Genomic DNA, 27060 nt, shown 5'->3' with positions numbered 1-27060 from the left:
ACAACATATATATATATATAGAGAGAGAGACGTATATATCCGCACAGACGCGCACGCACAAACGGCCAGAGGCGCATTCACCCACGTCACCCATGTCGTGTCGTGTCGTGTCATGTCACGTCGTGTCGTGTTATGTCATGTCGTGTCGTGTCGTCCCACGCGCCCCGGCGCGGGGAGGGGAGGGGAGGGGAGGGGAGGGGAGGGGAGGGGAGGGGAGGGGAGGGGAGGGGAGGGGAGGGGTGGGGGGAGCCGCTCCCTGCTCCGCCCGCCCACGTCGGCGCGTCCCCTTTAAATGCTAATGAGGCGGCGCGAGGGCCGGCGCCGTCCCCCGCTGACTGTGTTAAAACTTCGGCGGGGCCATTTTGGGGGCAGTAAGACCCAGCGCGGGCCCGAGGGACACCCACACCCCCACCCAGCGCCCTCCCGCCAGGCACCATGAGCGAGGCGGCGGAGACCAGCACCGCCAGCCCGGCGCCCACCACGGCCACCCCCACGACCACCACCACGACCGCCGCCACCACCACCGCCGCCACCACCGTCGCCCCCCCGGCCGCCGCCGCCGCCCCGGACGCCAAACCCAAGAGCCCCGTCAGCGCCGCCGCGCCGGGCGCGGCTGTGGGTGAGGCGGCTGCCGGTGCTGCTGCCGCCCCCGCCACGACCGCCGAGACGGAGAAGAAAGTGTTGGGTGAGTACCCGGCCCCGCTCCCAACTTCCCGGGGCACCTGCGGCGGGAAGGGAGCCGGGAAGGTGGTGGCGGGGGGGGGGGCAGCACATGGCCGCCGCCCGGGGCCCAGCCCAGCTTCCCCCCCCACCCCGCGCCGCCTCCCGCGGCTGTGAGTCAGGCTGCGCTCCGGGCAGGCGGCCGTGCCTCCTCCTCCTCTTCCTCCTCCTTCTCTCACTACCCCGCCCGGCCCCGGAGAAGCGGCCGCGGGCGCTTCTCCGGGGCCGGGCGGGGTAGTGAGAGAAGTGCAGCCATATTGATGGGCATCCCCGCTTGGCAAAGGGTTGCTGGTAAAACCCTGTGTGCCCCCCTTTCATCATAAGGTCTCTTTGCACAGCTTCTCTGTCTATACTGCTCTCATAATGCCTCTAGGTTTAGTGTCTTGGCTTCTTTTTTTTTTTAGTTTCTACTTCATCAATAAAGAGACAAGCAAAATGCCAGGTTGCCCCCTCTGTGCTCAAGCCCAGTGCGTAGTTAGTGTGTTGGTTGTTTTTTTTTTTTTTCATCGTGATTAAACGGGATCAACCTGTTGAAAAGACTTCAGTGTGCAGTGGAAATAGGGATCTGCTGTTTATGTGATTTTCAGAGGTTAGTAAAAGCCAAGTTGAGGCTGACTACTAAGTGCGGAGTCCTGAGCTTCACTAAGTGCCTAGTCTTCTGAAGGGAAAGACTGAGGGCTTGCTGCAGCAGGTAGAGGAGCCAGGTAAAGGATTTCTCTGGAGCTGAGGTAGGAAGGATTCTAGCAGAACAGAAACTGGAGGTACAGTTTGCGTGATTTTTTTTTTTTTTTTTCCCTTGTTCTGTTATCCGATTTGTCAGTGATCGGTCAAGGCACATCCAGAGCTGGTGTGTCTGGCTGCTTCTTGCCTTAACATGGCTTGTTTCATTATTGGTAACGTTTTTATGTTGTTCACCTATTGCTTGAAGAGGGGAGAAGAGACCGAAGGCACAAGTGCCTTTCCTGTCTAAGTAGGAAAAGAAAACCACCGTGGTGATAGTTTTGCACACTGGCCTTATGGCTAGGCCAGCAGGAGTTGAAAGGAAAATGATCATTGGTAAAACTAATTGAAAAGGGACTTATGTTCCTGTCCACCTCAAATGTCCCTGTTAATGGTTTTGTGATTATGTTCTCTTAAGTCTCTTGCAAAGATCGCATTAGAGGCAAGGTGTGATGCTTGCCCAGGGCATCCAAATGTCTGAGTTCTAGGAATAAGGATTAAAGTTAGTCAACCTTCTCTTCTCTCTTAGTCACAGGAAGTTTTGGCTTTCCCTGTTAAAACTAATGAAAAGGCTATTTTGTCACGGGTAGGAGTGTCTGATGATTGCTTCCTCTGATAGCCTCAGAGTACAGCATCTTGTAGGAATATGTGGGCTTTCACTTGCTGGTGGGATAGTTGTCATCACATCAATTACCTTCTCTGACTTGTCAATAAAACTGTTTATGGTTTCTTCTGGGCTTGCCCTCCTCCTTGACTGATCTCCCTGCTATGACAGCTCAGGCTTAACAATGCCTGCACCATGGCCACATGGATAGTCAGCATCACGCTGTTGTGTCTGAGGTTCTTTTTTTCCCCTCCCCTGTGGTAATGCTTAGGGGAGACTGTAGGACTAGTGTGGGTAGGGAATGGTATTTCCCAGTACACTGTCTTAGGGAATATACTGGAGACTCGCCTGTGGTCTCTGGCAGCTTGTGTGAAAGGAGCAATGTTGCTCTGAAGCTGTGTGTGGATGTCCACTTAGCAGCAGCAGGCTGGCCACACAGAGTGGGTTTTGACCACCTCTCCTTCCACCAGCTTTCTGACTTCTCTGAGGGTTGTTGTCAGGCTTCCTGGGCTTCTCACCCTCTCCCTAATCTGATTGAAATAGGCCAGCAGATTCGGTAGCTGTTTTGTGGGGGAGGGAAGGGATGATGGTGAGGGAATCGGTGGTATTAGCCTTGTTTCTTAAAGCAGGCTAAAACCTGCATGTGCCATTGGCACCTGTTTCTGTGCCCCCCCCCCCCCCCCGCCCCCCTTCCCCTGTTGACTTGTCTTAGTGCAGCGAGCTCTTGTGTGTAGCCAGTGTCTTTGTGGCAGCAGTGTCTGTACCTAGTGATGCCCCTGTGAAACTACACTTAAAAACACAACTATAAATGATGCTGACAACTGTTACTGAATCAGTGCTAAGCAGTGAAACTTGGGGTTTTTAGCTCTGTAAATGAGAAGTCTTGGGAATGGATGCTGCACTAGATAGAGCCCTTTTCTCTAGTAACTGTCTCAGTCTTCGAAGTAAGAACATTTTCTGCTAAGAAGGTGTATTAAAGGAGACCAAATCCTTCACTTCTAAAAGTGCAATGAGAAATGGCCTGTTACTGCTTCCAATAACAGCATCAGTACCACAATGGACTGCTATCAGCAAGCACTCCTACTTTAGGTCTGTATTCAGGCAAGGAGAAGGGTATATAATAATGGCAAGACTGCATGAGACCAAAGGTCTGTCTAGGACTGTCATCTCCTCGTGGATGTTTAGGGAATAATGCAGGTGTGGAGCAGATGAAGGCAATGATTTGCAGTGTGTTGTGCTTGCCTCTAGCAGACTGGCTTGGACTTCTGAACTGGAGATTATCTCCAGACTATTTTCCTTTTAATTGCCTCTTGGGTTCCTCCCACCCCCCAAACATATGTAAGGCTTTTAACAAGCAGTCATCTGTAGGTGACAAGACCATTTTCAAATAAGTACTGGGTAGATTGCTTAGATAGTTGTGGTCATGCTATGTAATAAGTAAAATCTATTAAAGTCTAGAGCCCAAAATTCTCCCTTTCCTACAGTTTGAAAAGTACAAGTTTGTGGTCTCCACCCAATTGCTGAGAGGGAAGGAGAGGTTGAACTACCTTCATTGCTGTTGAGTTCCTCCCACACGTTCCTATATGTTGGAGGAACAGGTTTCGCCAGATCCTATAAGACACTGCAGTATGGCTTCTAAGTATGATGCTGTTTTGGTGTTGGGTGAGACAAGAGCTTGTCTTGATCCTAGAAGCCTTGGAACATCAAGTTGGTCAGTTTGTAGCTGGTAAATCATAGAAGATCTCTAGAAGTAGGAATATAGAAAAAATAACATCTTGTGGTGTGTTTTTTGGTTACAGTGGTATTGGCAGTGCAAGAAAGAGTTTGCCCAAAGTAAGGGTGTGCTGCCTCTCCACTTGAGCAAGTCGCATGGTGTGTGATACTGCTTCCTTGGCCAGTTCTGGTTTCCAAGGAAGGAAGGATAAGTCTGAGTGAAAGAGGGGACTTTTAAATGGCTTCCTTCAGCTGTGCTTCATGTCTAGCTGCTAAGCTAAAGAAAGCTGGTGAATGGCAGTGGGATTTCTCAACTTCACTGCCCATTTCTGGGATAAGAAATAGAAGGGATGAATGGCCAATTCTGAAAATAGAGCTGGACTTAATTCTAGATGCTGTGTAGCAAACTCTTGGCTGAAGAACAGCAAGTTAAGGCCCTGCTTCCTGCTACTGTGTTAGTATAAACTGAAGAGATGAAGGTACACCTTGAGTGTTAAGGGAACAGGTCTGGTTGTGGCTTCATGTGTAGGTATAAAAGTATTTTTGTAACATTCTTGTACTTCCTTATGTTTTAGAGTAACTTTAACTTTTTATTTCCAGCCACCAAAGTTCTTGGCACAGTCAAGTGGTTCAATGTCAGAAATGGATATGGCTTTATCAACAGGTATGTTTAAATTATGATAGTCCTGTTTATACTGTACTAAGACTCATGGTACAGATAATAGGCCATGCGTTAGTAATTGCAGCAGAGACCCGAGGACCTGACTGCAAGTTCATGCTGTTGATGGCCGGATTTGGCCAGGCATTCAACAGACTTGGATATCATCTTGGGGGACTCTACCCCCCTCTCCCCCCTCCTCCATCGAAGGCTGTGCATATGGGGAGAAAATGGAAAGGGTCCAAATCATTACAAATTTGGTCTGTTACTTGTTTCTCATGTTAGTCATACTGTACCTTCAGTGAGCTCTATGGGCTTTCATTGACTGCCTGTCTTTTTTTAAAGGTGTTAGAGGATGAGGGGAAATACTTCAGGATAAAAAATTCAAGTGTTAACTGTTTGTATTTAGAGTAGGTATTTTGACCACATTGAGGTTCTCTGATATCATCTAACTGAAGATACTCCAGGCCTGGGTTCACAGAAATTCTCTATCTTTTGTTCATGTTTAGAGGAGAAGAAAAAAACCCTGAATGGCATCGAGAAGCCAAATAGCTTTAGGTGACATTGATTGCACTCCAACCTTAGGTGCATAAGACATATGCTTCCAAGTTACTGGAGGAAACTCTGGCTTTAAGGACTGGAATATCTGTGGGGTTGAGGAACGTAAATGTCTTATGTGCTTTATGAAAAATGAGGCTCTTGCATGGTGAATGCTTGTCTTGCAGACGACATTCCCAGCAAGTTATTTTGTCCTGCAAGTCCTTGAACTGTTACACAGCAGGTAGATTTGGGTAAGTTGGATAGTGTAGAAAGGGGCAGAAGAGCCCCGTTTCATGGATCTGAAGCCAGTTCTGCTACAGTATGAATCTCAGTCTCTGGAGACTACTATCCAGTCTTATGTAAGCTTAGAAGAAAAGCTTGACTTAGGAAGCACTCTTGAAGTCCTTCATAGCAGTTGATACGAGAGCCTTCAGCTGTAATAACTTGTTAGCTTTCTTGCTAAACTGAAGTCTACTATTATTTCAGTCCAGTGCAACAAGTTTTGGATTATGTATTATCTTCCCAAACTCTTTGACCCACCTGTTCCTTCTGCAGAGAAGGAATTGAGTGAACAGGCAGCAGGGTCTAGGCTCCTTCTGGTGTATGGGAACACAGAATCAAGATCTCAGAGCTGTGTTCATGTTTTGCGTGCAGAAGCTTGAACTGGCTGGCCTAATCCAGTCAACTTCGTGTCTGGGTCCCCCTCTAATGGACTCGCCTAACACCTCCAGTGCATGGTTGCTTTGAGTTTCACTGAAAGGAGAGCTCTGTTAACAGCTGTGGCCAGTCCTGTTGATAGTCTGGCTTGACCTCTGGGGTAACAGCTCAGGTTGCAGCCCCTGTGGAAGTTTTTTTTTTTTTGGGGGGGGGGGGGGAAATAGTGAAAGGCAAGCAGTCCAGTCATTAACTCTGGCCAATGTCAAAACAAAATATTGAATGTTTGCCAAAAGATTACAGAGAACCTCCCCCTGTCCCCTCACCCTTCTGAAGGGTGGGGAGGCCTTTCTGCTGTCAAGCATATGACCCTGGAAATTCAGAGCAGGGTCTTGGTAGCATAGACTTACACAGAATGTATGGAATCCAGGGGATGTACTACAGGCTGGGGGAAGAAGGGTTTCACTTATGAAGTCAGAGATTTCTATTTAAGTCTCTTAGTCTAAACTCTTATGACTTCTCACTTTCTTTTCACAGAAATGATACCAAAGAAGATGTGTTTGTTCATCAGGTAAGAGAGCAGTAATTGTACTTGAGAGATGTGCACTATGATAGGCTTCTAATGTAGCTTCCTGAAACATTCACCCAACTTTGTCCTGGCTTCTCCTTAGAATATTTACCACAAATACCTTGAATGGATGTGTATGTTGGAATTTTCAGGGAGGAATATTAGGGTGTGTTTTCCTTCTCTCTGGAGATATAACTACTGAAGGAGTAGGTATTATAAACCTTCTTTTGGCTGTTCTTGATTTGAGCACCAAAGTGGTTTTTTTTATTTTTTTGGTGTGTGTCTTGTTTTGTTCAGTTGTCCCTCCCTCGGGGAGATGACTCCTCTGTTTTGTTAAATACCTTCCTACTTGTCTGTCCTTCCCCACCATTTCCTCATGCTCCTTGTGCCTTCTGCTTCTTCTTACCCTCTTCGTTTGCAGGTCTGTTCTGTCTGCCCTCTCTGGTATTGGAGAGAAAGTGATCTAGTCTGGCTCTTGACCAGCCTGGTTGCCATCAGCTGTTGCTGCATGAGGCAGCTGCTCTTAGGAAGGAGGAAGGCTCTGTGCCAAGTGTGCCCAAGCGGAGAGAGGTTGCCCAGCGGCTTGTCATTGGTTAGCTTCCCTTGAACTGTCACTAGGCTGTTCTAAGTTTATACTGTGACTCTCTGGTCGCAGGCAACTAATGGGAAGATGGAGGATGCTGTCTCCATGCGATGTAAACTGATTAGTTGGCTTAGATCTGGTTTTGCATCATCTGAGACTTTTACTTCACCAGAAAATGAAATACTGCCCCTGGAGCTTATCCCATATGAAATGTCTGCAGGCCCTTGTGATCCTTAAAAGCATGAGCTTTCTCTGTGGCATAAGTAGCAGTATTTCCATCAAATGTAACCAGGAAACTTGCACTCAGAGCTGGTCACAGAGGATGAGGATACATGGTTATGTAGTTGTGTTAAGTATGCTGGTCAACATTGAGAGTTAGTTTAGTTTCTGTGGCTTCATGACTAAATAGCCTGTGATAATGGTTTCTCTGGGTCAAGAGGTGTAGATCCATTATCCAAAAATGGATGAAGCTGTGAGGGAATAAATCTGGTGCCTGTAATGAGTGAAGATGACAGGGAGTGTGTGCAGTACACATTCTGGGTTCAGTTGGTAGACTTTGGAGCAAGAGCTCTCGCTGCATGTACCAGTTTCTAATGGTGACTCTCCTTCCTTAATGACAGTGTGCTGTGTGTGTGCTGATGCAGAAGCTGCCTCTGTTAGCCTGATGGGAGTGTGTCCAGAGGAGGGTGGGAAGAGTTCTAGTAAGAAACATGTTCTGGATAGGCAGCACTGTAAAACTACCTTGAAGACAAACGAGGTCTTGAGACCTGTGAGAAAAGATATCCTGGAAAATGGTGGTTGTGCTGATAACAGATAACATGGATCAGTGTTATTCTGCTTGGGAAAGCTGCCTGTAGAGACCCAGCCAGTGAAGGTCAACAGCAAGCTAGTTGGTGCTATTTGTGCTGTTTTGTCTCCTTCACCTGTGGAGAAGATTATTCACCTAAATGTAAACTGGCGTGTGTGAATTTATTTGCCATCTCCTGTGGCTGAAATCCTCTTGGAGCGAGCACTGAGCAAAACTGGCCTGATGTTTCAGAAATACCACATCACGTGCAAGCCTGCATCTGATTAACCCTCTTGGTAGGCTGTGCATGGCAGAGTAGATGCTTCCAGCTCTGGTCTGCGTTGGCTGCAATCAGATGTTCCTCAGTTCTTCCATCTCAAGCTGTTCCTGTACGTGAACGCGCTCGCTACCAGAGCCTGGGGCTTTCTGGCCAGAGCTCCTGATGGGGCCGCCCGGCAAGGGAGGCAAATCCATGGCGTAAGCAAACATCCTGCTGCGAGCTCCCTCTCCACAGTTAGTGCCAGTTCTGCCCCTCCTCCTCGCACCCGTCCTGGCAGGGGCTGGATTACATACCTAATCCCTTCAGAATAAGGCTGACCTAGTTGAATAGATACAGCCTTCTCCCTGCCTCCCCTGCGTGCATCCGCAGCGGGGAGGGGACAGGCCGATCTCATGATTGGAATGGGGGTTAACGCTGGGTGTCTGACTATTGGATGCTATTTATAAACCTAGTACAGATTAAAATGCTTTTCTCTTTAGGCCATGCATGGCTTGCTTTGAATTAACCCTTTGTCTTGCAGGGGACCCAAGCGGTGTTTTGGGGAAGGGCAGTTCTTCACCTGCTTCATCTTGTTTTCATCCTTGTTTGGTTGGGCCATGCGAGGTCCTGTCTAGGGCACCTGTGTCAGTTAGAGGTGGTGTGAGCAGTAGGGCTTGATCCACCTTGTGGGGTGGAGTGTGCCTGGGGGGGAGGAGGGTCTTGCAATTTAACACCATTAAAAGTGTCAGTAGGCAGAGAAGTCCAATTGAATTAGGCATAGTTTGAATCAACAAGCAGTGAGGAGGAGTTAATGTCTTCTGCTTCACAGGTCTTTCTTTTTCTTCACTGGATTGTCTTCATTGTGCACAGTTTGGTGTATGTGCACCAGTAAGCAGTGTAACAAATCATGGCTATTGCTGTGACAGTGCTGGATGTGCATGTGATGTGGTGATACGAGGGTATGGAAAGAACTCTTCCAAACAAAATACTCAATAGCTCTGAAGACTCCTAAAGCTGTCTGTTCATCACTGTCCCCTTGGGAAAGGAAAGGCTTTGTCTTAATTGTTGAGTGCTGTCTGTGTTAACACAAAACATCTGTCTCTTGAATCAAAGAAGCTGGAGCCTGCAGGATGCTGGTGAACAGTAACAGGGAAAATTGTGCTCTCTCCCCTCTGGATATACAGAGTAAAAGTCTTTTCATCAGGCTTAGAGCTTAGGCTTGTTAGAAGCTTATTTCAGCAATGTTTACCTGCAGCTGAAGTAGTAAGTAGTTAAGCTGTAGAGTTCATGCTTTGAATTCTAGGACTTGCTCAAAATTGTTCCTGGTTGCCTTTATAAAACAAGCCCCAGCCTACTGTGTGGCAGCCTCTATCTCCTGTTGGCAGGTTATTCAATTGCAAAAATATGAATTTTTGACGTTTCTGTCCATAAAGCTGGAATGGAACATGTGGAATCCTGTTGAATTTCTTCCATACCCTCCTTGGAGGATGTTTGAGGAGCTTCATTATTTTTAAGTATACCTTCTGCTGAAAAGAAATCCCGTAGTCCTTTCTTCCTCTGCACTTACAAGGAAGGGGAAGGAGTTTGAAATGCAGCTTGTTGACATCTCTGTCATGCAGAGCACAAGTCTTACAAGTTTGAGTCAGTTGTCTCAGTACAAGTGGTAGTGAAAGAATTAAACCCTTAATCTGCAGTGAAGATAATGATTTTAGTATTGATATATAGCATTTATGGAGAACCTAGGACTTCCAGCTGACTTTAGAAATGGGGCAGTTACACTAACAGGTCAGCAGAAAGTGAACAAAGCTGTCTCAGCTGATGGTGGGAGTCTCTGTTGGCTGAAGTAATTCCCAAAAGAATTCACTTGAGCAGCTCATTCTCTTCCTGTATCAAAAAAACCTCTCTTGGGTTGTTTTTGCTTTGGTAGCAGTAATGTGTAGACTCTTGCATTCTTCCTTAAGCCATTCAGGGACGCTGCAGGGTACAGGGAAAGGTGTGGCGAAATGTAGGGCTAAAAGGACATGCTGGCCTACTGCCTGAAACAAAGGGGACTATTCAGCAGCAATGAGAATATTTTTCCTAAACTGGTCAAGATCAACTTTAAACTGATTAGAACTTTTCCTTTAGTGGGAAATACTTTTGGGCTATTGTTGACTGAATGAATATAATTGCCATGCACAGGCAACAACTCAACAGATCTTCATTCTGCCTGTTTTTCTTGAACTGCAGATGGATGTGACAACGGTTTCTTTAGTTTCTGCCCTGCATCTCATTTCTTAAGCCAGATTTGTGCCCTGTATTTCTGTCTGTGCTGTGCTTCTATCTGCATCTGCCTCCTTCATGCTGACAAAACGTGCCCATATCAAGAAATTTAAAGTGAATTGGTCTTTAATAGTCTATGAGAACTTCAGTAAAAATCTGGCTACTAGATTGCCTTGTACAATGTGTGTTTTGGTTTTGAGTTTTTCTTCCTGGCCTCTTCCAGTTTGTGAACCCTTAACCTGTTGAACAGACAGTTGCTTCTCTTGCTAACTGCCTGTTGTGGAATCCTAGAAATACTCCACAGTGAAAGGCATTGGTAGTTGACAGGCTGAAAATTGCTCCCAGTTTCAGTGTTCCTGTGAGTCTGAGGAGGTTGTCAGCTGGTTTTGATCTGAAGCCATGTTGTTAATAGTATTTTGGGGTTTCCATCTAGGAGATGACTAAGTCTGTGGTTGTCTATTCTTGGTACCATTCCTGTGTTCTTCAGGGACTCACCTAATTTTGGGGGGGTCTCCTTTACAGTGCTTAGGTAAAATGCTTATTTATGTTACACCAGAGTTACAGTAATTCTTCTCTAGTTACTCTTGAGCTGCTATGATACCCTGTAGTAATGCCATCTTCTACAGAAATGCTCCTGGTCTTAAATTCTCTGTAGATGGTCTAAAGGTCTCCTAATCACTATGGAAGCATGGGTGTCACTTGCTGCTGGAGCTGCCTTGGTACAGCTTGCAGGAGACCAAATGCTCGCTGTGAACTCTGTACAGAAATATGTAATGATCTGGATATTTAGTAGGTTTGACAGAGGGGATCCTGGGACAACAGCTGACTTATAAACTCCTAAGTACTGAGAAAGGAGTAAACCTTGACTGAGTATTGGAGGACCTGTGGAATAAGAGACATCTGTGTACTTGAAATATCGTGGTGTGGCAACTGATCTGGTGTGTAGGGTTAGGATTGTAGCAGGAAAATACGGTCCTTCCCTTATCTACAGGGCTATGAATGTGTAAGATAATAAGTATGGTAAAATAATATATTTCTGTATCTTCTTTCTTTAAAGACGGCGATAAAGAAAAACAACCCACGGAAATATCTGCGCAGTGTCGGTGATGGAGAGACTGTAGAATTTGATGTGGTCGAGGGAGAGAAGGTGAGAGATTATGGAGATTTAGGGGTGTTGTCCAACAGTTAACATCACTCTAGTGGGGAGTAACACAGAACTTTAGCTGTGTGTCTGGTGTTTTTGTCTAATGTGTTAATCCCTGGAAGATCTGTTTGTTTTTCTTTTTTAAAGGCTCCATGAAGAAGTATTTCTAGGTATGTTTCAAAACCCTACTTTACATCCTAGTGCTTCTGGAATCTGTAATTTTTGCTTGATAGTGTTTGAAGCTTACAGCTTGCCCAGTGATCATTAACTGAGGCATACATTGCCCTGAAGAATTTGTCTTGGAGTCTGGTAGCTTATTAACTGTAAGAACGTTCAAGTTCTTTGCACTTCCACTTTCTCAATTTTTTGAGTTTTCTGATTTTTTTTTTGTTGTTTTTAATCAGTTCCTTCTTTCTTTTTCCTCTGAACTAATCCTGGCTGATAGGGTCTTAACTCATGATTGTAACTGTTGGTTATGGGGTTGAGAATAAAACTGGTTTTGCACTATGTGGGAGAAAGGAATCTCTGTAGCTTGGAACTGATGCAAAAAAGCCTCTTTTCTGTTTCACCTTCTCCCTGTAGCTGGTTGTTCTCTTCTCACACCACCCTGGTTTACTTTCTTTTGGCCTTTTAGGGTGCAGAAGCAGCTAATGTCACTGGTCCAGATGGAGTCCCTGTAGAAGGCAGCCGCTATGCTGCAGACCGGCGCCGCTATCGACGTGGCTATTTTGGCCGACGCCGTGGGCCACCTCGAAGTGTAAGTTTAGTTTCTTTAATTGTGGTCATCCTACCTCCTCAGCAGTATTCTGATCCTCTCAGAAGGGAACTGCAAGTTCAGCACTGGTATATAGTAAGCTGTCAATGCTTAACTAAGTTGTGAGTGTTCCTCAGTAATATTCTGGGTTCTTCCAGCACGTCATTGTTGATACTGATACTTTCTATTATTGGGTGTCCTGTCGGCTTTTCCTTGGCATATCTCTGTAGAATATGTTAAAAGCATCTCTTTGGCTGTTAAGGCATCTGTTTGTTTGAAGAATAAACACAAAGGAGCGAGACACTTAAGTGGTTCACCATGCCCTTTACTTGAAGCAAGGGGAAGTATTTATATTACTCTAAGTAGCATAACCATAGCTCAGAAGGGTTACTTGGAAGACTGGATTTGTTTAGAAGTTTGTCACTTAACGCATGGCATGGTAGTAGTCTGACCAACTAGTTGAAACCTCCATGTGTCATCCCTTCATAGGCCTCTGCCTACAGCAGTTCAGTGTAGAGTTAATGCATTTTTTTCTTTAAAATAGCTATGCACTGCTGTTCATAACATCTGCAAGCCTTCCTAAGCAGCTTCCCTGCAAGCTTTTGCAGAGGGAGAAGTAAGTATGAGGTACATGGCTGTAGTTCTAGCAGTACTCCTATCCACACTGTGCTTGTGCTAAATTGGTGCCTGGAACGAGCTGACAACCTGGAACATACTCCAGTCTTATCTTTTCTTTAATAGTTGAGTCTGTGATTATCACTTGCAGAAATGTGTGAGTGATCCAGTATGAAGGCCCTGGTGGAAGTCTCTGCCCAAGCAATATAACTCTCTTCTCATCTTGTTCTACAGAGTTGACAGCATGGGGGTGAACAGAACAAGTGTTGTCAAATCCTTCCTTAAAGCCTAGCTGTTTATACTAGCTATCATGAGGTCTTGTCTTTAATCCTGCTAGACACCACTCAGCCTTAAATACATGAAAGGTGTTCTGACTCCCTTGAAGACAGCTAGAAGTTGGTGCTGGTAACTGATGGCTTATTACTGGGTATGTCTTTGTTTTTGTGGTGATACAGTTTGTAGCTTCAGCTTTCATGCCAAGTGGCAAAGAACTAGGATACTTGGTTTTGTTCAGCTTTTTGATGTTTCACGTCTTATCTGTTAGCTCATCAACCAGCTACGTTCCAGTATTGATTCCGTTTCCCTTTGCTCTCCTGAGATGAAAATCTCCGTCAACTGTCTTTATTGGGAGTGAATGCTTTAGCTTGTAGTATTGGTGTTGCCTTGGAGCTGCTTCAGATTTTAAATGATCAGACATATCAAGACAACCCTGTGTACTGCTGGGTATGGAAAGCAGCTGTTTCTTTCTGCCTGAAGGGTGATAATGTGAGACCCAGCTTGTGCATGGGGAACATTCAGTCTCAGGGTACTCATGCTGGGACATGTTCTCTTGGATGTCTAATGTAAACTCATGCAGCTAAAAATCTGGCTTGCGTGTGACACTAATGCACTTGGATCCTCGTACTTAAAGATGTACACAAGAGGAACAAATTGCGATATCACTGTTTTCCTTTGGCTTGCTTGTATCTGAGTCCCCAGACTGATTTGGTGTGGGTACCAGACCTTAGCTGTTGTGCGACTGGTGCCTGATGTCCTATGAAGTCATCTCTCATTTAGTAACCTAAAACATACTGCTCTTTCTCGGGGACCATTCACCCTGGAAGAATTACAGTCTTCAAAACTTGCAGATGATAACTTACAAAAGGACATTAACCTGGGTGTTCACTGTTTCCCATTGTTCATGAGATTTGTTGGTCCTTCTCTTTAGCTTGTTGAGTATCCTCTGAATGTCAATGCATTGACTGCTCCTCTGGATTTGGTATCATCTGTTAAAATTAAGAGTAAATTCTATTTCATTCAAGACGTTATAGCACCATTCCCTTAGCATGCCGCCCTAACAAGTAACAAAGCAAACTCCATGATTGCTGTGACCTTTCAAGGATGTTACTGGCCAGGCAGTGACATTGGCCAGCCCCTTCAGCACTCTCAAATGTATCCTGTGTAGTCTCATAGACTTGTATGTGTAGGACTTCAGTGATACTTCCTTTTCATGTTTGAGCTCAGTCAGGAGTTCCTTGTCCAGCCAAAGTTGATGTTCTACTGTGCCTGCTCAACTTTCTGCATGTTGCAGTGGACCCTTCTTGTGTTCTGAGCTAGTTTGAGGTGTACAGCCAGTTCTGTTGGGCCTTATTACCCACCCACTTATTCGTTGCCTGAACAGGTCAAAGCTCTACTTTAAGGAGGTCTTTGCAGGGACTGTCCCTGAAGTTGTCCTAGTGTAGGTCAGTGAAAGCACTCAAACTTGTCCAGATATTGTCATCCCCTGTGTGCTTGCTTTAATGGATCAGTTGAGAGTAGAGTGAATCCTCATCTGAAGTGGTCAGTATTTCCTTCTGGAGAGTTCTCACTTGCATCAGTTAACACATTCTTCACACTGAAACTGCTTGTCTGCTGCATCTAGGAAGATGCTTCTTTCTAATATCATTTTCCTTTAACAAGGGCTCCTCTTTCCCTTCTATTCACACATGTGTAAAGGGGGAGGAAAGGTAGCAGTGTATGTGAGCTGTAGCAATACACATACACTATTGTGTATGGTCCTGTTAACAGGTGCATGAAAGGTGGTGCCTCTCTACTTGAAGTATTTTTGGCTAACTGTCCTGCAGCAGGATATTTCTGGGACAAGTTTGATTTGCTGATGGTATGGCACTTTGGGGCTGTGTCTGCTGAAAGGATATTTACTCAGCTGCAGGCAACTCCTGCTGCACACCTGAAGGAAAAGGTCTCAGGCCTGCTATGCTTAGAGATCTACTAGGCTGCAGAGGTGAAAGGTTTTCCCAGAGCTCAGCTGAGCATGTCATCAATCCTTTATTTACTGAAAAAAAAATTGTTTTATTTGTTGGGGTGACTTTTGACATAGTGGCCTTATAGGTTTTCAAGAACTCTTAATGATGTCTATTAGCAACTCCAGTCCAGCCTTACAGTGCAGCAAGAGTTGATTTATCCTTGCTTACTGCCATGGTTTTAGGCCAACTAAAGAGGCTACCCTTTTTTTGCCATGCTAGCTCCAATGTGCCTGTACTCTGTGTGTAACTTACTGGGTCTGTTTTTGAGCACATTGTGTGAATTTCTCAAGAGTGAAGAGAACCTTGAGGAATCTGAGGTGTTTAACTAGCTCCAGTGGAATTGTGTCTGGATTTCATGGAGAGTTCTGTGGAAAGTGGAAGTACTTGTTCATATCAGAAATTTCTTAACTGTATCTACTACAGAAAAGAGGCTGCACTCTTCACTAAACTGTGACAACATAGACGTGGCATGGAGCTGTAGTCAGAATGTTAGAACAGGCAATGAATCATAGAGTAACCTTGAGAACGGATGATGCCCTCACATACGTATTGTGTGTACTACTAATAGAAGAAGCCTCTATATAAGTGAGTTGGGAAATAAGCTAAATAGTTTGAGAGCTGTTTTAGAAGTGTATGCTATTTCTTACAGAGAAGAAACCTGAAAAGATAAATAGTATTACACAAAAGCTAGTGACTGATCTGAAGAGATACAGGAACCAATGAAGAAATCAGGGGAAGCAGATGGGTAAAAAGCTCATTGCAGTTACAGTTAATGCTTATAAAACCTTTCTTTGGGGGACAGCAATAAAATTTTGTACCTTTTCAGGGTTAGAGAAATCTGTGAGATCTTCATGGGGAATCACAGCCTGCCTGCCTATTTTTGCCTTCTGAGGAAAATGTAGAAAGCAGCAGGCCAGCTTCATTCACTTGTCCTTTAGGGTGACCTAATGTTTTGTTGGAAGGTATTAAGCAGAGTTGGAAGGTTCCTGTGGGGGAGATTGAGTGAACAGGATCATGTGTGTGCTAGACATGGTGTGGTGCTTTTAAGAGAGTGCAGATGAAGCTTTCCTAATAAATGAATACACTTATCAGTAAGGTACCAAGACCTCAAAGCTCAGGTTCTGTTTTCAAATTGCATCGGTTTCAGTAATTTCTGACAGCATGACTGTTTTATTCTGGAACTATACTTCATATCTGGCCAACAGACCTAGGTCAATTGACAGTGATACTAATGTAATGTGTTGAATTTTTGTGATACTATAGAAGATGCAGGAAATTGTTAGGACTTCTGGGCTAAGCAATTAACTTGCTTTGCTACTCTGTTTTCAACTGATTGTTTAAACCAAACCTATTTAAAATACTGACATAGCAACATTCAGTTCAAGATGAATAGGAAAATGTTTGCGTTGTTTTCGAGTAATGCTTCATCAGGCTTAGTCATTCTTTCCATCACTACAGAAGTTGGAGTCTTTTATCTGAGATTCCAATGCAGCCCTCTGTAGGGAGGAGTGGACTTGGGCTGTGCCATTAAAAACATTCAGTGCTGCCTTTTAAAGAGTTGTGAATGATGCTGACTGTCAAGTGCTATAGGAGAGCTGATGAAAAGTAGTGTTGTGTGCCCCTCCCTACAATTAGGTTGGTTGATGTAGTGTTAGCTTCTGGCACATTTGCCCCTCAGACAAGACCCAGTAGGCCTTCATGGTTCTGTATTTCTGGATTGCAGTGGTAGAACTGAGTACTGATTCCAATCCTGGGAAAGAGAGGTGGTGATTATGCTGGAATATGTTCAGGATTGTTTCAGTTCTGCATCCTCTCATCCCTTCACATGCTCTCTTCTGTTTCTGTGCCTTACCAGCTCTCACATGAGGAAGAGTGAGAGCAGGAGCAGCATTAGGTCCTTGCTTCACAAAAGGCAGATCCTAAGAGCTCTGAATCACTATTGCTGCACACAATAGTGGCAGTGCTGTTTCTTACCTTACTGTCAGAGATGCTTCTGACCACACATCACAGGTCTGTTAAACTGTAAAGTTATGTAGTACAAAGCATCTCTGTACAAACAGGACAGATTGGTACTGCAAAGTAGATATAAGTAGTATAATGCTGTTGTAAACTTGAAAGTGTAATTTTCCTTTTGGGTTCTGAGTCTCTCAGGTACTTCTCAACTGCTATCAGATGCTACCTATTATTACTATCCACTTAGTCGGTGGGAGTTCCTCTTGATATTTAGTTATCCCGATCAGTTTTATACATGAGAGAACATAACAGATAATGGTACTTATGATAGTGTTTTTTAATTGAATTCTGATTTCTCTCTGCTCAGCAGCTGAGCCTGTCATTGTTAAGAATAGTTGATACAGCTATTTGTAAGTGCAGTGTGTGAAATACTCCAGTTGCCTTTAGGCTGTGTCTCTGGTTTTTTTTGGAAACTTCAAAAGCTACGAAGAGTGCTTGAAACTATTAATGCATTTGGAGGGTATTTTACTGTGACGAGAGGAGAAGATTGTCCAGGTTGGTCACTGAGGTTCACTTAATTCCCCAAGATTTCTTGTTAGAACCTACAGCAGTCCAGCCTTTCTAAATGCTAATCATCATGTTATCTTAGCTAAGGAAAAGTTCATTGCCCATGTAGTTACCCAAGATTGCCAGTTAAAATATGATGGTGGTAGTTAAAATAGCTGTGTGAAATTGGAAGGAGACCTGTCAAACTTAGTGTAGACTACTGAAATGCTGTCAGGAAGCAATAGCTTTTGTTTCCTGCTGGATCAGATCTAGAAGATCTGGAAACAGAAGTCCATGCCTTGTTAAATTCCTTCTTTTAAAGGAAAGAATAGTGTAATGGGAATGGTTAATAATTTTTAATAAAACAAACATTACTGATGGCTGGCATTTAAAAAACAAAACAAATAAACAACAAACTAAGAAAAAAAACCTGAAATACAGCTTTATCAGTTAACAACTAAAAGGGAAAGATAACTGCTGCATCCCTGAAAGGTTGAAAATGTTGTATTTGACATGATGTGGTACAGTTTTATTCTGTCTTTAAATTTCTTCATGTTTTTGTGGGAGTTCTCAGTGGAATGGGGCTTGTGTAGAAAGAAGCCAGAAGTGGTCTCTGGCAAGTTTGTGTGATGTCTTTCAGTTCGTGTCCAAACTCAGAAGTGTCCTGATCAACAGCTGCCTCTCTATGACCCTGCCTTGTAAGGGGTAGATGTGTTATGTCTTGAAATGCACTTTCATATACATCAGAGAAGTCAGGTTCTCTGCCTTTCTTGGCAGACAGGGAGGAGGCATCATCAGGCAGCTTCTTAGTCTGTTACTCTGAGGAACAAGGGCAGCATGATTGGCTTTTGTTCTGTCCTACTCTTATCTTTGCCCAAATTAAACTCTTGAGTATCTGCTGCTGCTTTTTACCCTATGTGCTGGTGTTTCTGTACTGATACAGTGTCTTTGAACTTCTGTTCAGGTCACTGGGCTTTATAGTTAATACACTGCCTGTGAAATAAGATAACACTTCACCTTTAACTCTGTCTTCTGTTTTCTTTTGGTTGTAGGGTGGTGAGGGAGAAATCAAGGATGGGGTCACAGAAGGAGGACAACTTCATCAACAAGTCCATAGGAATCCCACGTATCGTCCCCGCTATCGCAGGTTTGTACAGTTTTCCTTTGCTCATCATTAAATTTGGATGCTTTTGTGGTCTGTACAGGCATCATTAAGAGCAGGAAGCTGTATCCCCTGGCATTAATGTGTATGCAAATGGTAGGGGCAGTGAGAAGCATTATAATTACTAAGAGAAAGGTGAGCCACAGGAATAAGGAAATAACTGTAGAATTTGTTTAATGTGCTAAGAGCCAGGAATAGGTCAAGAAAGAGTGAAGAATTCTTTGTATCCTGTTACTTCTCACAACTGAGCAACATATTGAACTGAGGGAGTTGCAGGATCTGTGTCTTCCCAGCTGAACTCTTTCTGGACAAGTAAAGAATCCAAATCCCAATTGGTCTGGGACAGCTAGGCCCACTATCTGCAGGGGCAGGGTGTGCTTTACAACTTTGTGGACTCTAGTTCAGCTCTGGACTAGTAGCTTGTGCACATCCAGCTCAGTCCCACATGTCACTCAGGCTTGGTTTTATGCACTGGCGCTACTTGTAGGTACTGAACTTTCCTCTGCGTCCTGTCACTTCTAGGCCATTAGATTGTGTGGTAGCATTATAGTTGTCTTGTAGTATCCTGTGCTAGTGGAGGGTATAGCTATCAGTCAAGACTTAAACTTTAGGTTCTTCAAGGGCTCCTAAAGGAGAAGGTAACAGACTAGGATTATTAGTGACTTTTGCTAGAACTTCTGGGGAAAGGGAGTGCTGAAGAGACTGGAGAGCTTCCAGAAAATAATCTGAAGAGGAGAAGTGACTAATGATGCTGAGGCTGGGAGAAGAAACAAGTGAATACAGATTATAGAGGTCCTCAGAATAATGAGTAGCATGGAAAGGATGGATGAAATTGTTTTTGCTTTTTCTTCTGATAAAAGAATACACTACGAGGAGCCTTCAAATGAAGGAAATGGGAGACATAGTGAAAAACAAAGGGAGGTTCATAGGACAGTCCAGGTTGGAAGGGACCTCAAAAAAAATCATCTGGCTGAATCTTTCATAGGAAAAGGAGCCTAGATGAGGTTATCTAGCACCCTGTCCAATCACACCTTGAAAGCCTTCAGTGATGGGGACTCCACCACATTCCTGGGGAGGGTGTTCTGATTGTTCTCACGGTAAATCTTTCTTATATCAAGCCAAAAACATCTCCTAGTGAAACTTGTACCTGTTGCTCATATTTTCAGTGTGGCTCCTTGTGAAAAGAAAGCCTCTCTCCTCTTTGTAGCTGCTCTTTAAGTACTGAAATATTGTGAGTTCCCCCTATCCCTTCTCTCCTCCAGGGAGAAAAGACCTAACTTCCTCAGTCTTTCCTCGTAGGGCAGTTTCTCCAGCCCTCTGATCATCTTGGCCCTCCTTTGGTCTGTATCTAGTCTGTCTGTTCCTTCTTGACTTGTGGGGACCAGAACTGGACACGGGACTCCAGGTGTGGCCTCATCAGTGCCAAGCAGAGTGGGGTGATCAGAGCTCTGCTACTAATGCTTCTGTGGATGCAGCCCAGGATCCATTTTGCCTTTGTTGCTGCAGTGGTGCCCTGCTGACTCATGCTCAGGTTGCTGACTCGGGTCGTTATACATACAGCAGATTACTGGAGCTTTTTGCCACAGGATGTTGGTGATGTTAAAAGCTTGCATGAGCTTGGGGGGGACTGGTCTAATAACTAGAAGAGAACACCACTGTGATATCTCTAAATAGGCAAACTATCTGGCTCAGGAAATCCCCAGTGTGGAAACCAGTTGGAGGCTGGGAGGCTATTTGAGAAGTAGGTTTCCTTCCCCTTATTTTTCCCTAGGGATCTGTGAAACTGGGAAAAATGGACACTTAAAGACCCAGTAGGCCACTCATAGGTTCTCAGTAAAGATCCCTTGGAGTTCACATGAACATTGATGCTTTCCAGGGAGAAATGTGAAGTAAGTTGCCGAGTCATCTGTGTTAGGCATACCTTAAACTGGTCAGTGTAGGATTGTTTTCTTCATTTTCCAGCCTTAGTTCTGACATGGCTGCTCCAGCTTCCAGCCTCTACACTGAGGGAACAATTCCATAGCTGAGGAATTTGATGCAGTTAAAAATATCGGTGTGAAATAGTAGTCCTCTGACTGTCATACCTTTGGAGTTGTTGCCTCAGTTTTTTTTTTACTTGAATTCCTTCAAGTGGAAAAGCTCACTCAGATTCTTGGCTTCTTGTGACTTGTTTTATCTTGGAGAATGAGTGACAAATTAAATAAAACACTGAATTACTTTCACTGGTGTTCTTCATAAAGTGTTGTGATATGGTCCTCCCAACATCCTTCTTTCTAAGTTGGAGAGATGGATTTGATGGGTGGACTGTTTAGTGGATGAGGAATTGGTTGGATGGTCACATCCAGAGGGTAGTGGTCAACGGCTCAATGTCCAAATGAATATGAGTGGTGTCCCTCAGGGGTTCATACTGGGACCAGTACTGTTTAATATCTTCATCAGTGACACAGACAGTGGGATCGTGTGCACCCTCAGCAAGTTTGCAGATGACATCACGCTGAGTGGTGTGGTTGACATGCCTGAGGGATGGGATGCCATCCAGAGGGACCTGAACAAGCTCAAGAAGTGGGCCTATGTGAACCTCATGAGGTTCAAGAAAGCCAACTGCATGGTCCTGGACCTGGCTTGGGGCAACCCCTGGTATCAATACAGGCTGGGGGATGAAGAGATTGAGAGTAGCCCTGTGGAGAAGGACTGGGGGTACTGGTGGAAGAAAAGCTGGACATGAGCTGGCAATGTATGCTCACAGCCCAGAAAGCCAACCATATCATGGGCTGCACCAAAAGCAGTGTGGCCAGCAGGCCAAGGGAGGTGATTCTCCTCCTCTACTCTGCTCTGGTGAAACCCCACCTGAAGTACTGCATTGAGCTCTAGGGTCCTCAGCACAGGAAAGATGTAGGCCCAGAGGAGGGCCACAGAAATGATCAGAGGGTTGGAGCACCTCTCCTGTGTGGGAAGGCTGAGAGAGTTGGGGTGGTTCAGCCTGGAGAAGAGAAGGCTCTGGGGAGATGTTATTGCGGCCTTTCAGTAATTAAAGGGGACTCCAGGAAAGATGGGGAAGGAACCCTTTATCATGGAGTGTAGTGATAGGACAAGGAGTAATGGTTTTAAACTGAAAGAGGGTAGATTTAGATTAGATGTAAGGAATAAATTTTTTATGATGAGGATAGTGAAACACGGGCACAGGTTGCCCAGAGGTGGTAGATGCACCATCCCAGGAAACATTCAAGGTCAGGTTGAACGGGGCTCTGAGGGACCTGATCTAGTTGAAGATGTCCCTGCTTGTTGCAGGGGAGTTGGACTAAATGAAGTTTAAAGGTCCCTTCCAATCCAAGCCAGTCTATGATCCTGCTCTCAAGGAGCTGATTTGTATTAGTCTGCCACTCACTTGCTCCTCTTCATCTTGTCCTTGTCTTTCTATCAACTAGCTTAAGAGGTCAAGTTCCAACATTGAATTTAGAGAGATAACTATGAAATGGATGCAATTCCCACTTTTTCATATGCATGTTTGTTCAAAAGCAAATAGCAAGATGTAAATAAGAGTGCAAGAGCAACAAGAAGCTGAAGTTCATAGGAATAACAATCTTGTCCTTAATTGTAATGACTACCTGTTCCATGCAAAATGGATCTATCCTTCTGGATGCTGGGTCTAGAACCACAAGCCTTCCACCTCTACCTGAGCTTTTCTATCTGTGAATGTTTGTGTTAAAGTTGGCTCTCATCTAGGATTGTGGGAAATGGAGTAATACCTAGCAGCATCAGTATGAGCTGAATAAATTTTATTCCTGAAAGTCTTCATTAGCATTGGTCTGTCAGGAATAGCACCACACCAAGTACAATGAGGCACAGTGAATCACAAGCTGGATAATTTGCCCATGGCTAACAGGAATTTATGCATTTCTGATGCATTCTTCCTAGAAGAGGTATGATATATTATCCTGTATGAGTGTGGAATGCTTCTGTCTGAGTTAACAGGTAGGTATTGCTTGCATTTACATGCACTAAATCCAGTGACACTAGTGCTTTTATGTTAGATTGCTTTGGAAAAGCTAAATTGGCTTTTGGGACTAGATAGCTGTGGATTAACTAAACCAGCTAATAGGAACTAGATAGTAGGCAGTGACTTTGTCATCACTTTCAGCAGCGTTTTGACAGTTGGTAAACATACTTTGTTTATACTGGAGATGGGATGAAATGCTCTTGCGTACTTCAGGAACATGGACTTGATAGTGTTAATGAGGTCTAACTGGCCTGCCTGAGACAAGTGCTATGCTTACATGGCCAGGAGGGGCAACATAAGGGAAAGAGCCAAGATCCGGGAATGGTTTACAGGTGAAACAGCTTCCCAGGGATTGCACCATTAATTGTGAATAGGACTGGGCTCATGTGTGGCTGTGCCAAGGCTAACTTAGCAGAATCGGCCTGTGAGGCCACGACTGGCTTGTTTCTTCTCCTAGCCAGTAATTCCCATGGGCTAACAACATCTTTATTGTCAGATAGACAGTAGAATATGCTGATGTAGGTTTGACAGTGAAGAGACACCCAGGTTGCTTGTCTTTCCCTTCCAGCTGTGTGCTAGCCAAACTCCAAAGGGATGGTTTGCTAGCATTCAAAATTGTTAAAGGTGGTACTTGGTTAGAGGTCTTTGGGCTAAAATTGTGGTAGCTTAACCTTCTCAGGCTTCTTTCATACTTAACACCTATTTCTCCCCCTGTTCAGAGGGCCACCACGTCCACGCCCTGCCCCAGTGGCTGGAGAGGCTGAAAACAAAGAGAACCACCATGAGGCCAATGCTATGAGCCAGCAGCCACTTCGCCGTGGGTATAGGCGCCCATACAACTACAGGCGTCGACCTCGTCCACCCAACGCTCCAGCTCAGGATGGGAAAGAGGTAAGTAAGCACGATCCTGGCAGAACGTGGCAGAGACCAAGTTCTGATGGGGTGAGTGCTCGAGACCTTCTGTCCTGTGGGAGTTTTAACAAGTGTGGTGTTGGTGTGCTGGAGGAGTCTGATGGCCAAGTCCAAAGTGCTGATGGCTGGAGGTAGCTGGTTTCATTCCTTTTCCTTCTGACCTTTGAGAACGAGCAGCCTGTCTTAAATGGGACCATCAGTGGGATGGGGGTTGCTTCTGGATAGCTCTTGTTTGGGGCCAGACTGTAACGGGTATCTCTGAAGTGGAGAGGAACAGTTGTGTGTTCCAGTTTCCGCAGACCTTCAGTCTGTATGTAGTAGAAGAGTTGGATTTGAAAGCTCCAGATCCATTTCCTGACCTGCTTGCTTGAACCAGATGATTTCAGGGAACTGTTTGTAAACAGATTATTTCTTTTTACCTTAATGAGGAAAGACCTTCTCATTCTATATGTACTTGAGGTAGTTCCCTGACATTATCTGCTGTGTGATACTTAAACTTTAGTGTATTTCCCATAGTTAATATTTTTTTCTGAGGATTTGTCTTGATTAGTTTAAAACCTGGGTTATGCTGGCCCTACCACAGAAGTGAGGAAGGGGCTGGCGGTCAGTCTTTCCCTATAACAAAGCTTTATTGTGTCTCAGACAAAGGTGACTGAAACACCTGCTGAAAATCCTGCTCCAGTGACCGAGCAGAGTGGTGCTGAGTAACATCCGGCTCCCCAGGCACCTTTACCATCCCTCAGGTAAGGAATATAGACAGCTCCTGTTCTCCAGCTGAAGCAGCATTGTGTATGCTTCTAGGACTTGGACTCCGGGAACATCCTCATATGTATGGCTGCGTATTTATCATAACTTCTGAGAGTGCCCTGCAGGCAAACCAAGAACAGTCTGCTGCTTTTCTCTTTCTCTCCTCCGCCTCTGTGTTTGTATTTGTCACAAAGTAGACTTTGCTTTACCGTTCTGATTTTTCAGGGAGATCTATCTGGTCTGTATAGCAATAGCATCTGCTGATGAGTTAGTAATGTTTTGCTTTAGGAAGATACTGTACTCTCAGCTTATGAGAGGATAAGCCAGTCATGCTTATCCTGTCTGTTATCATAACAGCTCCCTCTCCACCTGACATCTCACCTCTTCAACAGGAAAATGAAAACTTAAACTGCCTTTTTTTAAATTTGGCTTTTCAACAGGTGTCCTAAAATACAACTTAAAAGTAACACCAAAGAAACACAAGCAATAAATTGTCAACAGTGATGACTAAAGTGAAGATTTGAAACATCAGAACTTAAAAGAAAAAAATTTACCAGCAGCTGAGATCCAGGGAACGCCTGCAAGATAGATGCATGAAGAGAGAAAGAGAGCGAGATTCAGAAAGAGCAACCTCCCCAGTTTCAACAGCAACTGTGGGGTTTTTTTTTTTTTAGAATTTCACTGTTTCGCTAGTATTGAATTTTTCAATTTTTCTTTTGGTATCAAACTGAAAAGGGAAAAAAACCCAACCAAAGAACTGAAATTGAAATCAAATGCTTTTTTTATTGGATGCTGGTGCTAAACCTCCCAGGTGTGAGTTTTTTTTTTTTCTGTGCCAGTCCTGTTCACTGCAGGACACGGGGAGGAGAAACTTCCGCTTTCCTTGGTAAGATCTATTTGAAACTGTGCAGCATGGGTGACGTTCCTCACAAATAAAAGTGATTTCAACTACCAAAAAGAAAAACGTTTCAGTATGTTTGTTCATGTTTACTTTTAAAATAATTCATTATTTTAATCTTGATGCGTCAGCGTTTGTATGTGAAAATGAGAGCTGCCTCTTTAGTATGTGATATATCTTGTCTAAAACCATGCTGGATGATATATGTGCAAGGATATGGCTAGGTTAGGTTACTTCAATCCAAAACTTCCACAAAGAAGTTGTGCAGTAGAGCTATAACCTACTCTGTCCCCTCTGCTCTTCTGGCTGAAATGCCGTTAATGGTTGTGTTTTTCTGTTAACATCTTGTGGCAGGAGTTTGGGGTATTTGGAGAGGGTTACTGGGGTATTTTCCCCATCTGTTTTGCTAGGCTGTTGTGTCCTGTAAGCAGTAGAATCCAAGTTTTGAGGGTCCTCTGCTCAAAGTGGGCTTAGTAACTCCCACTTTATTCAAGCTTCCGTTCCAAATAACAGCAGTATGTTTTATTAGCCTCTCCACTTTTCCTTATTTGAAACCAGTAAAATATCTGTACCTGTGCATCTTGTGTTAATGAGCAGAGTACTTGGCTGTCTTAGTAATGTGTGTGTTTCTAACAGTCCTCCCTAAAACTTGGATGTCTTACAAGTGTTATCAGTCTACTTCCAGCTGTTGAATATGGGTGTGTTTCTTCAGCTATCTTGTCCTTCATTCTCTAGTCCAACATTTCTCACGTTCCTGTCTAGCTCTTGCTGTTATCCAAACCTTAGATAGTATACTTGCTTCCTTAAAACACCTCTTTCTGTTCTTAACTATGCAGTCTTTACCCAGCCTTTGCTGAATAACACTTCATGTAAAATCCATTGGTCTGGAGTAACACTGTAACTGTACACATGTAGAACTAAATGAGAGCAGATTCTTGGCAGGTACTTTCTGTCTTTGACTCTTCTAGTTTCCATGTTCTTGCACACTATTAATAATTAAAACAGTTATACAAGGTTCTCTGGAGACACACATCCTCATGTTACTCTTCCGGAAATGAGAAGTAGGGGGAGTGTAGGGGATAATTGCACTCCAGAGCACTTTGCTTCCAGCTTCTGGGAAGGTGAGGAATGGCCCTGGCACCCTGTTGTCTTTGCCTTGGCAGGGCTAGAGGAAGGTTTAGTGATGCACGAGTTGCACTGCCCACAGCTGACTATATTGGGGATTTCCTGCTTGCTTTTGTAGTGAATTAGGAACTTTTAATGAGGTGTGAAGCGAAAGCTACAGGCTTGGTTCAGGAAGGAGGATGTCTCAGAGTCCCTTGAGTACACCCAGCAGCTCTGAGAGTACTTTGGTAGAAGGATTGCTGTGAGGCTGTTATCGCACCAGTAAGCTGTAGGCTGGGAAAAATGTTGAGGTGGATGCAGTGGTATTCCAGGGTCTTTCCTTGGAAGATGAAGAAGATGACTCTTGATACAGAATAAAATTTAGTAAGAAGGAAAACATAATTAATGCACCTCTTAAAAATTCTTAAGCAGGATAATCCTTAGTAGGCTTCAGTTGTGTTCAGAACTAAATCAGGCAGATTGGGGTGGGGTTGGCAGTTTTGTCATCATATAAACAGGTGTAAGATATAAATACTGGAGCATTACTGCAGAATTTGTCATAAAAAGTACTTCAACTGTCTTCAGTTGTTCAAAAGTGTTTCTCTTAAAGTGTGATTTGATGGGCCAAATAGAATTTACTTAATCTCTGCAAAATGTAGGTCAGATTGAGTCAGTTTAACAAGAGTACCTAACTAGCCACCTTTATTTTATGAAAGGAGAAATCAAGGGAGAGATGCAATTGGTGTCTTAGTGTCTGGTTCTATTTCTGTTATTTCAGTCCTACCTTTGTGATAAGAAGAATCTTTGCAAAAAAACCAGAAGCTCGTGACTGACATAACCTTCATCCCTGAATTCCTGCTTACGGAAACACAAGCTCA

At 44.2% G+C, this 27060-nt stretch overlaps 1 protein-coding gene across 1 annotated transcript; it reads left to right on the top strand.

Annotated features, from left to right (window-relative positions):
• Positions 1 to 267: 267 nt before the first annotated feature.
• On the top strand, positions 268 to 25144 carry YBX3 (Y-box binding protein 3). Its single transcript, XM_074872010.1, has 9 exons — positions 268 to 685; positions 4358 to 4421; positions 6147 to 6180; positions 11126 to 11215; positions 11847 to 11969; positions 18415 to 18509; positions 23241 to 23412; positions 24076 to 24176; positions 24621 to 25144. Exons 1-8 carry the CDS (start codon positions 436 to 438, stop codon positions 24139 to 24141), a joined length of 894 nt encoding a protein of 297 aa, XP_074728111.1. The 5' UTR covers positions 268 to 435; the 3' UTR covers positions 24142 to 24176; positions 24621 to 25144.
• Positions 25145 to 27060: the final 1916 nt, after the last annotated feature.

This window comes from Strix uralensis, chromosome 5 (assembly GCF_047716275.1).
Source record: "Strix uralensis isolate ZFMK-TIS-50842 chromosome 5, bStrUra1, whole genome shotgun sequence".
NCBI lineage: Eukaryota > Metazoa > Chordata > Aves > Strigiformes > Strigidae > Strix > Strix uralensis.
The sequence above is the reverse complement of the archived record's forward strand: the minus strand, read 5'-3'. Positions and strand labels throughout refer to the sequence as shown.

Bases quoted from the DNA above. Each gene is read 5' to 3' on its own strand.
- YBX3 (XM_074872010.1), top strand. From the start codon at position 436: ATGAGCGAGGCGGCGGAGACCAGCACCGCCAGCCCGGCGCCCACCACG. The intron at 18,510-23,240 runs GTTTGTACAGTT...CCCCCTGTTCAG, and splicing joins TATCGTCCCCGCTATCGCAG to AGGGCCACCACGTCCACGCC. The intron at 23,413-24,075 runs GTAAGTAAGCAC...ATTGTGTCTCAG, and splicing joins CAGCTCAGGATGGGAAAGAG to ACAAAGGTGACTGAAACACC.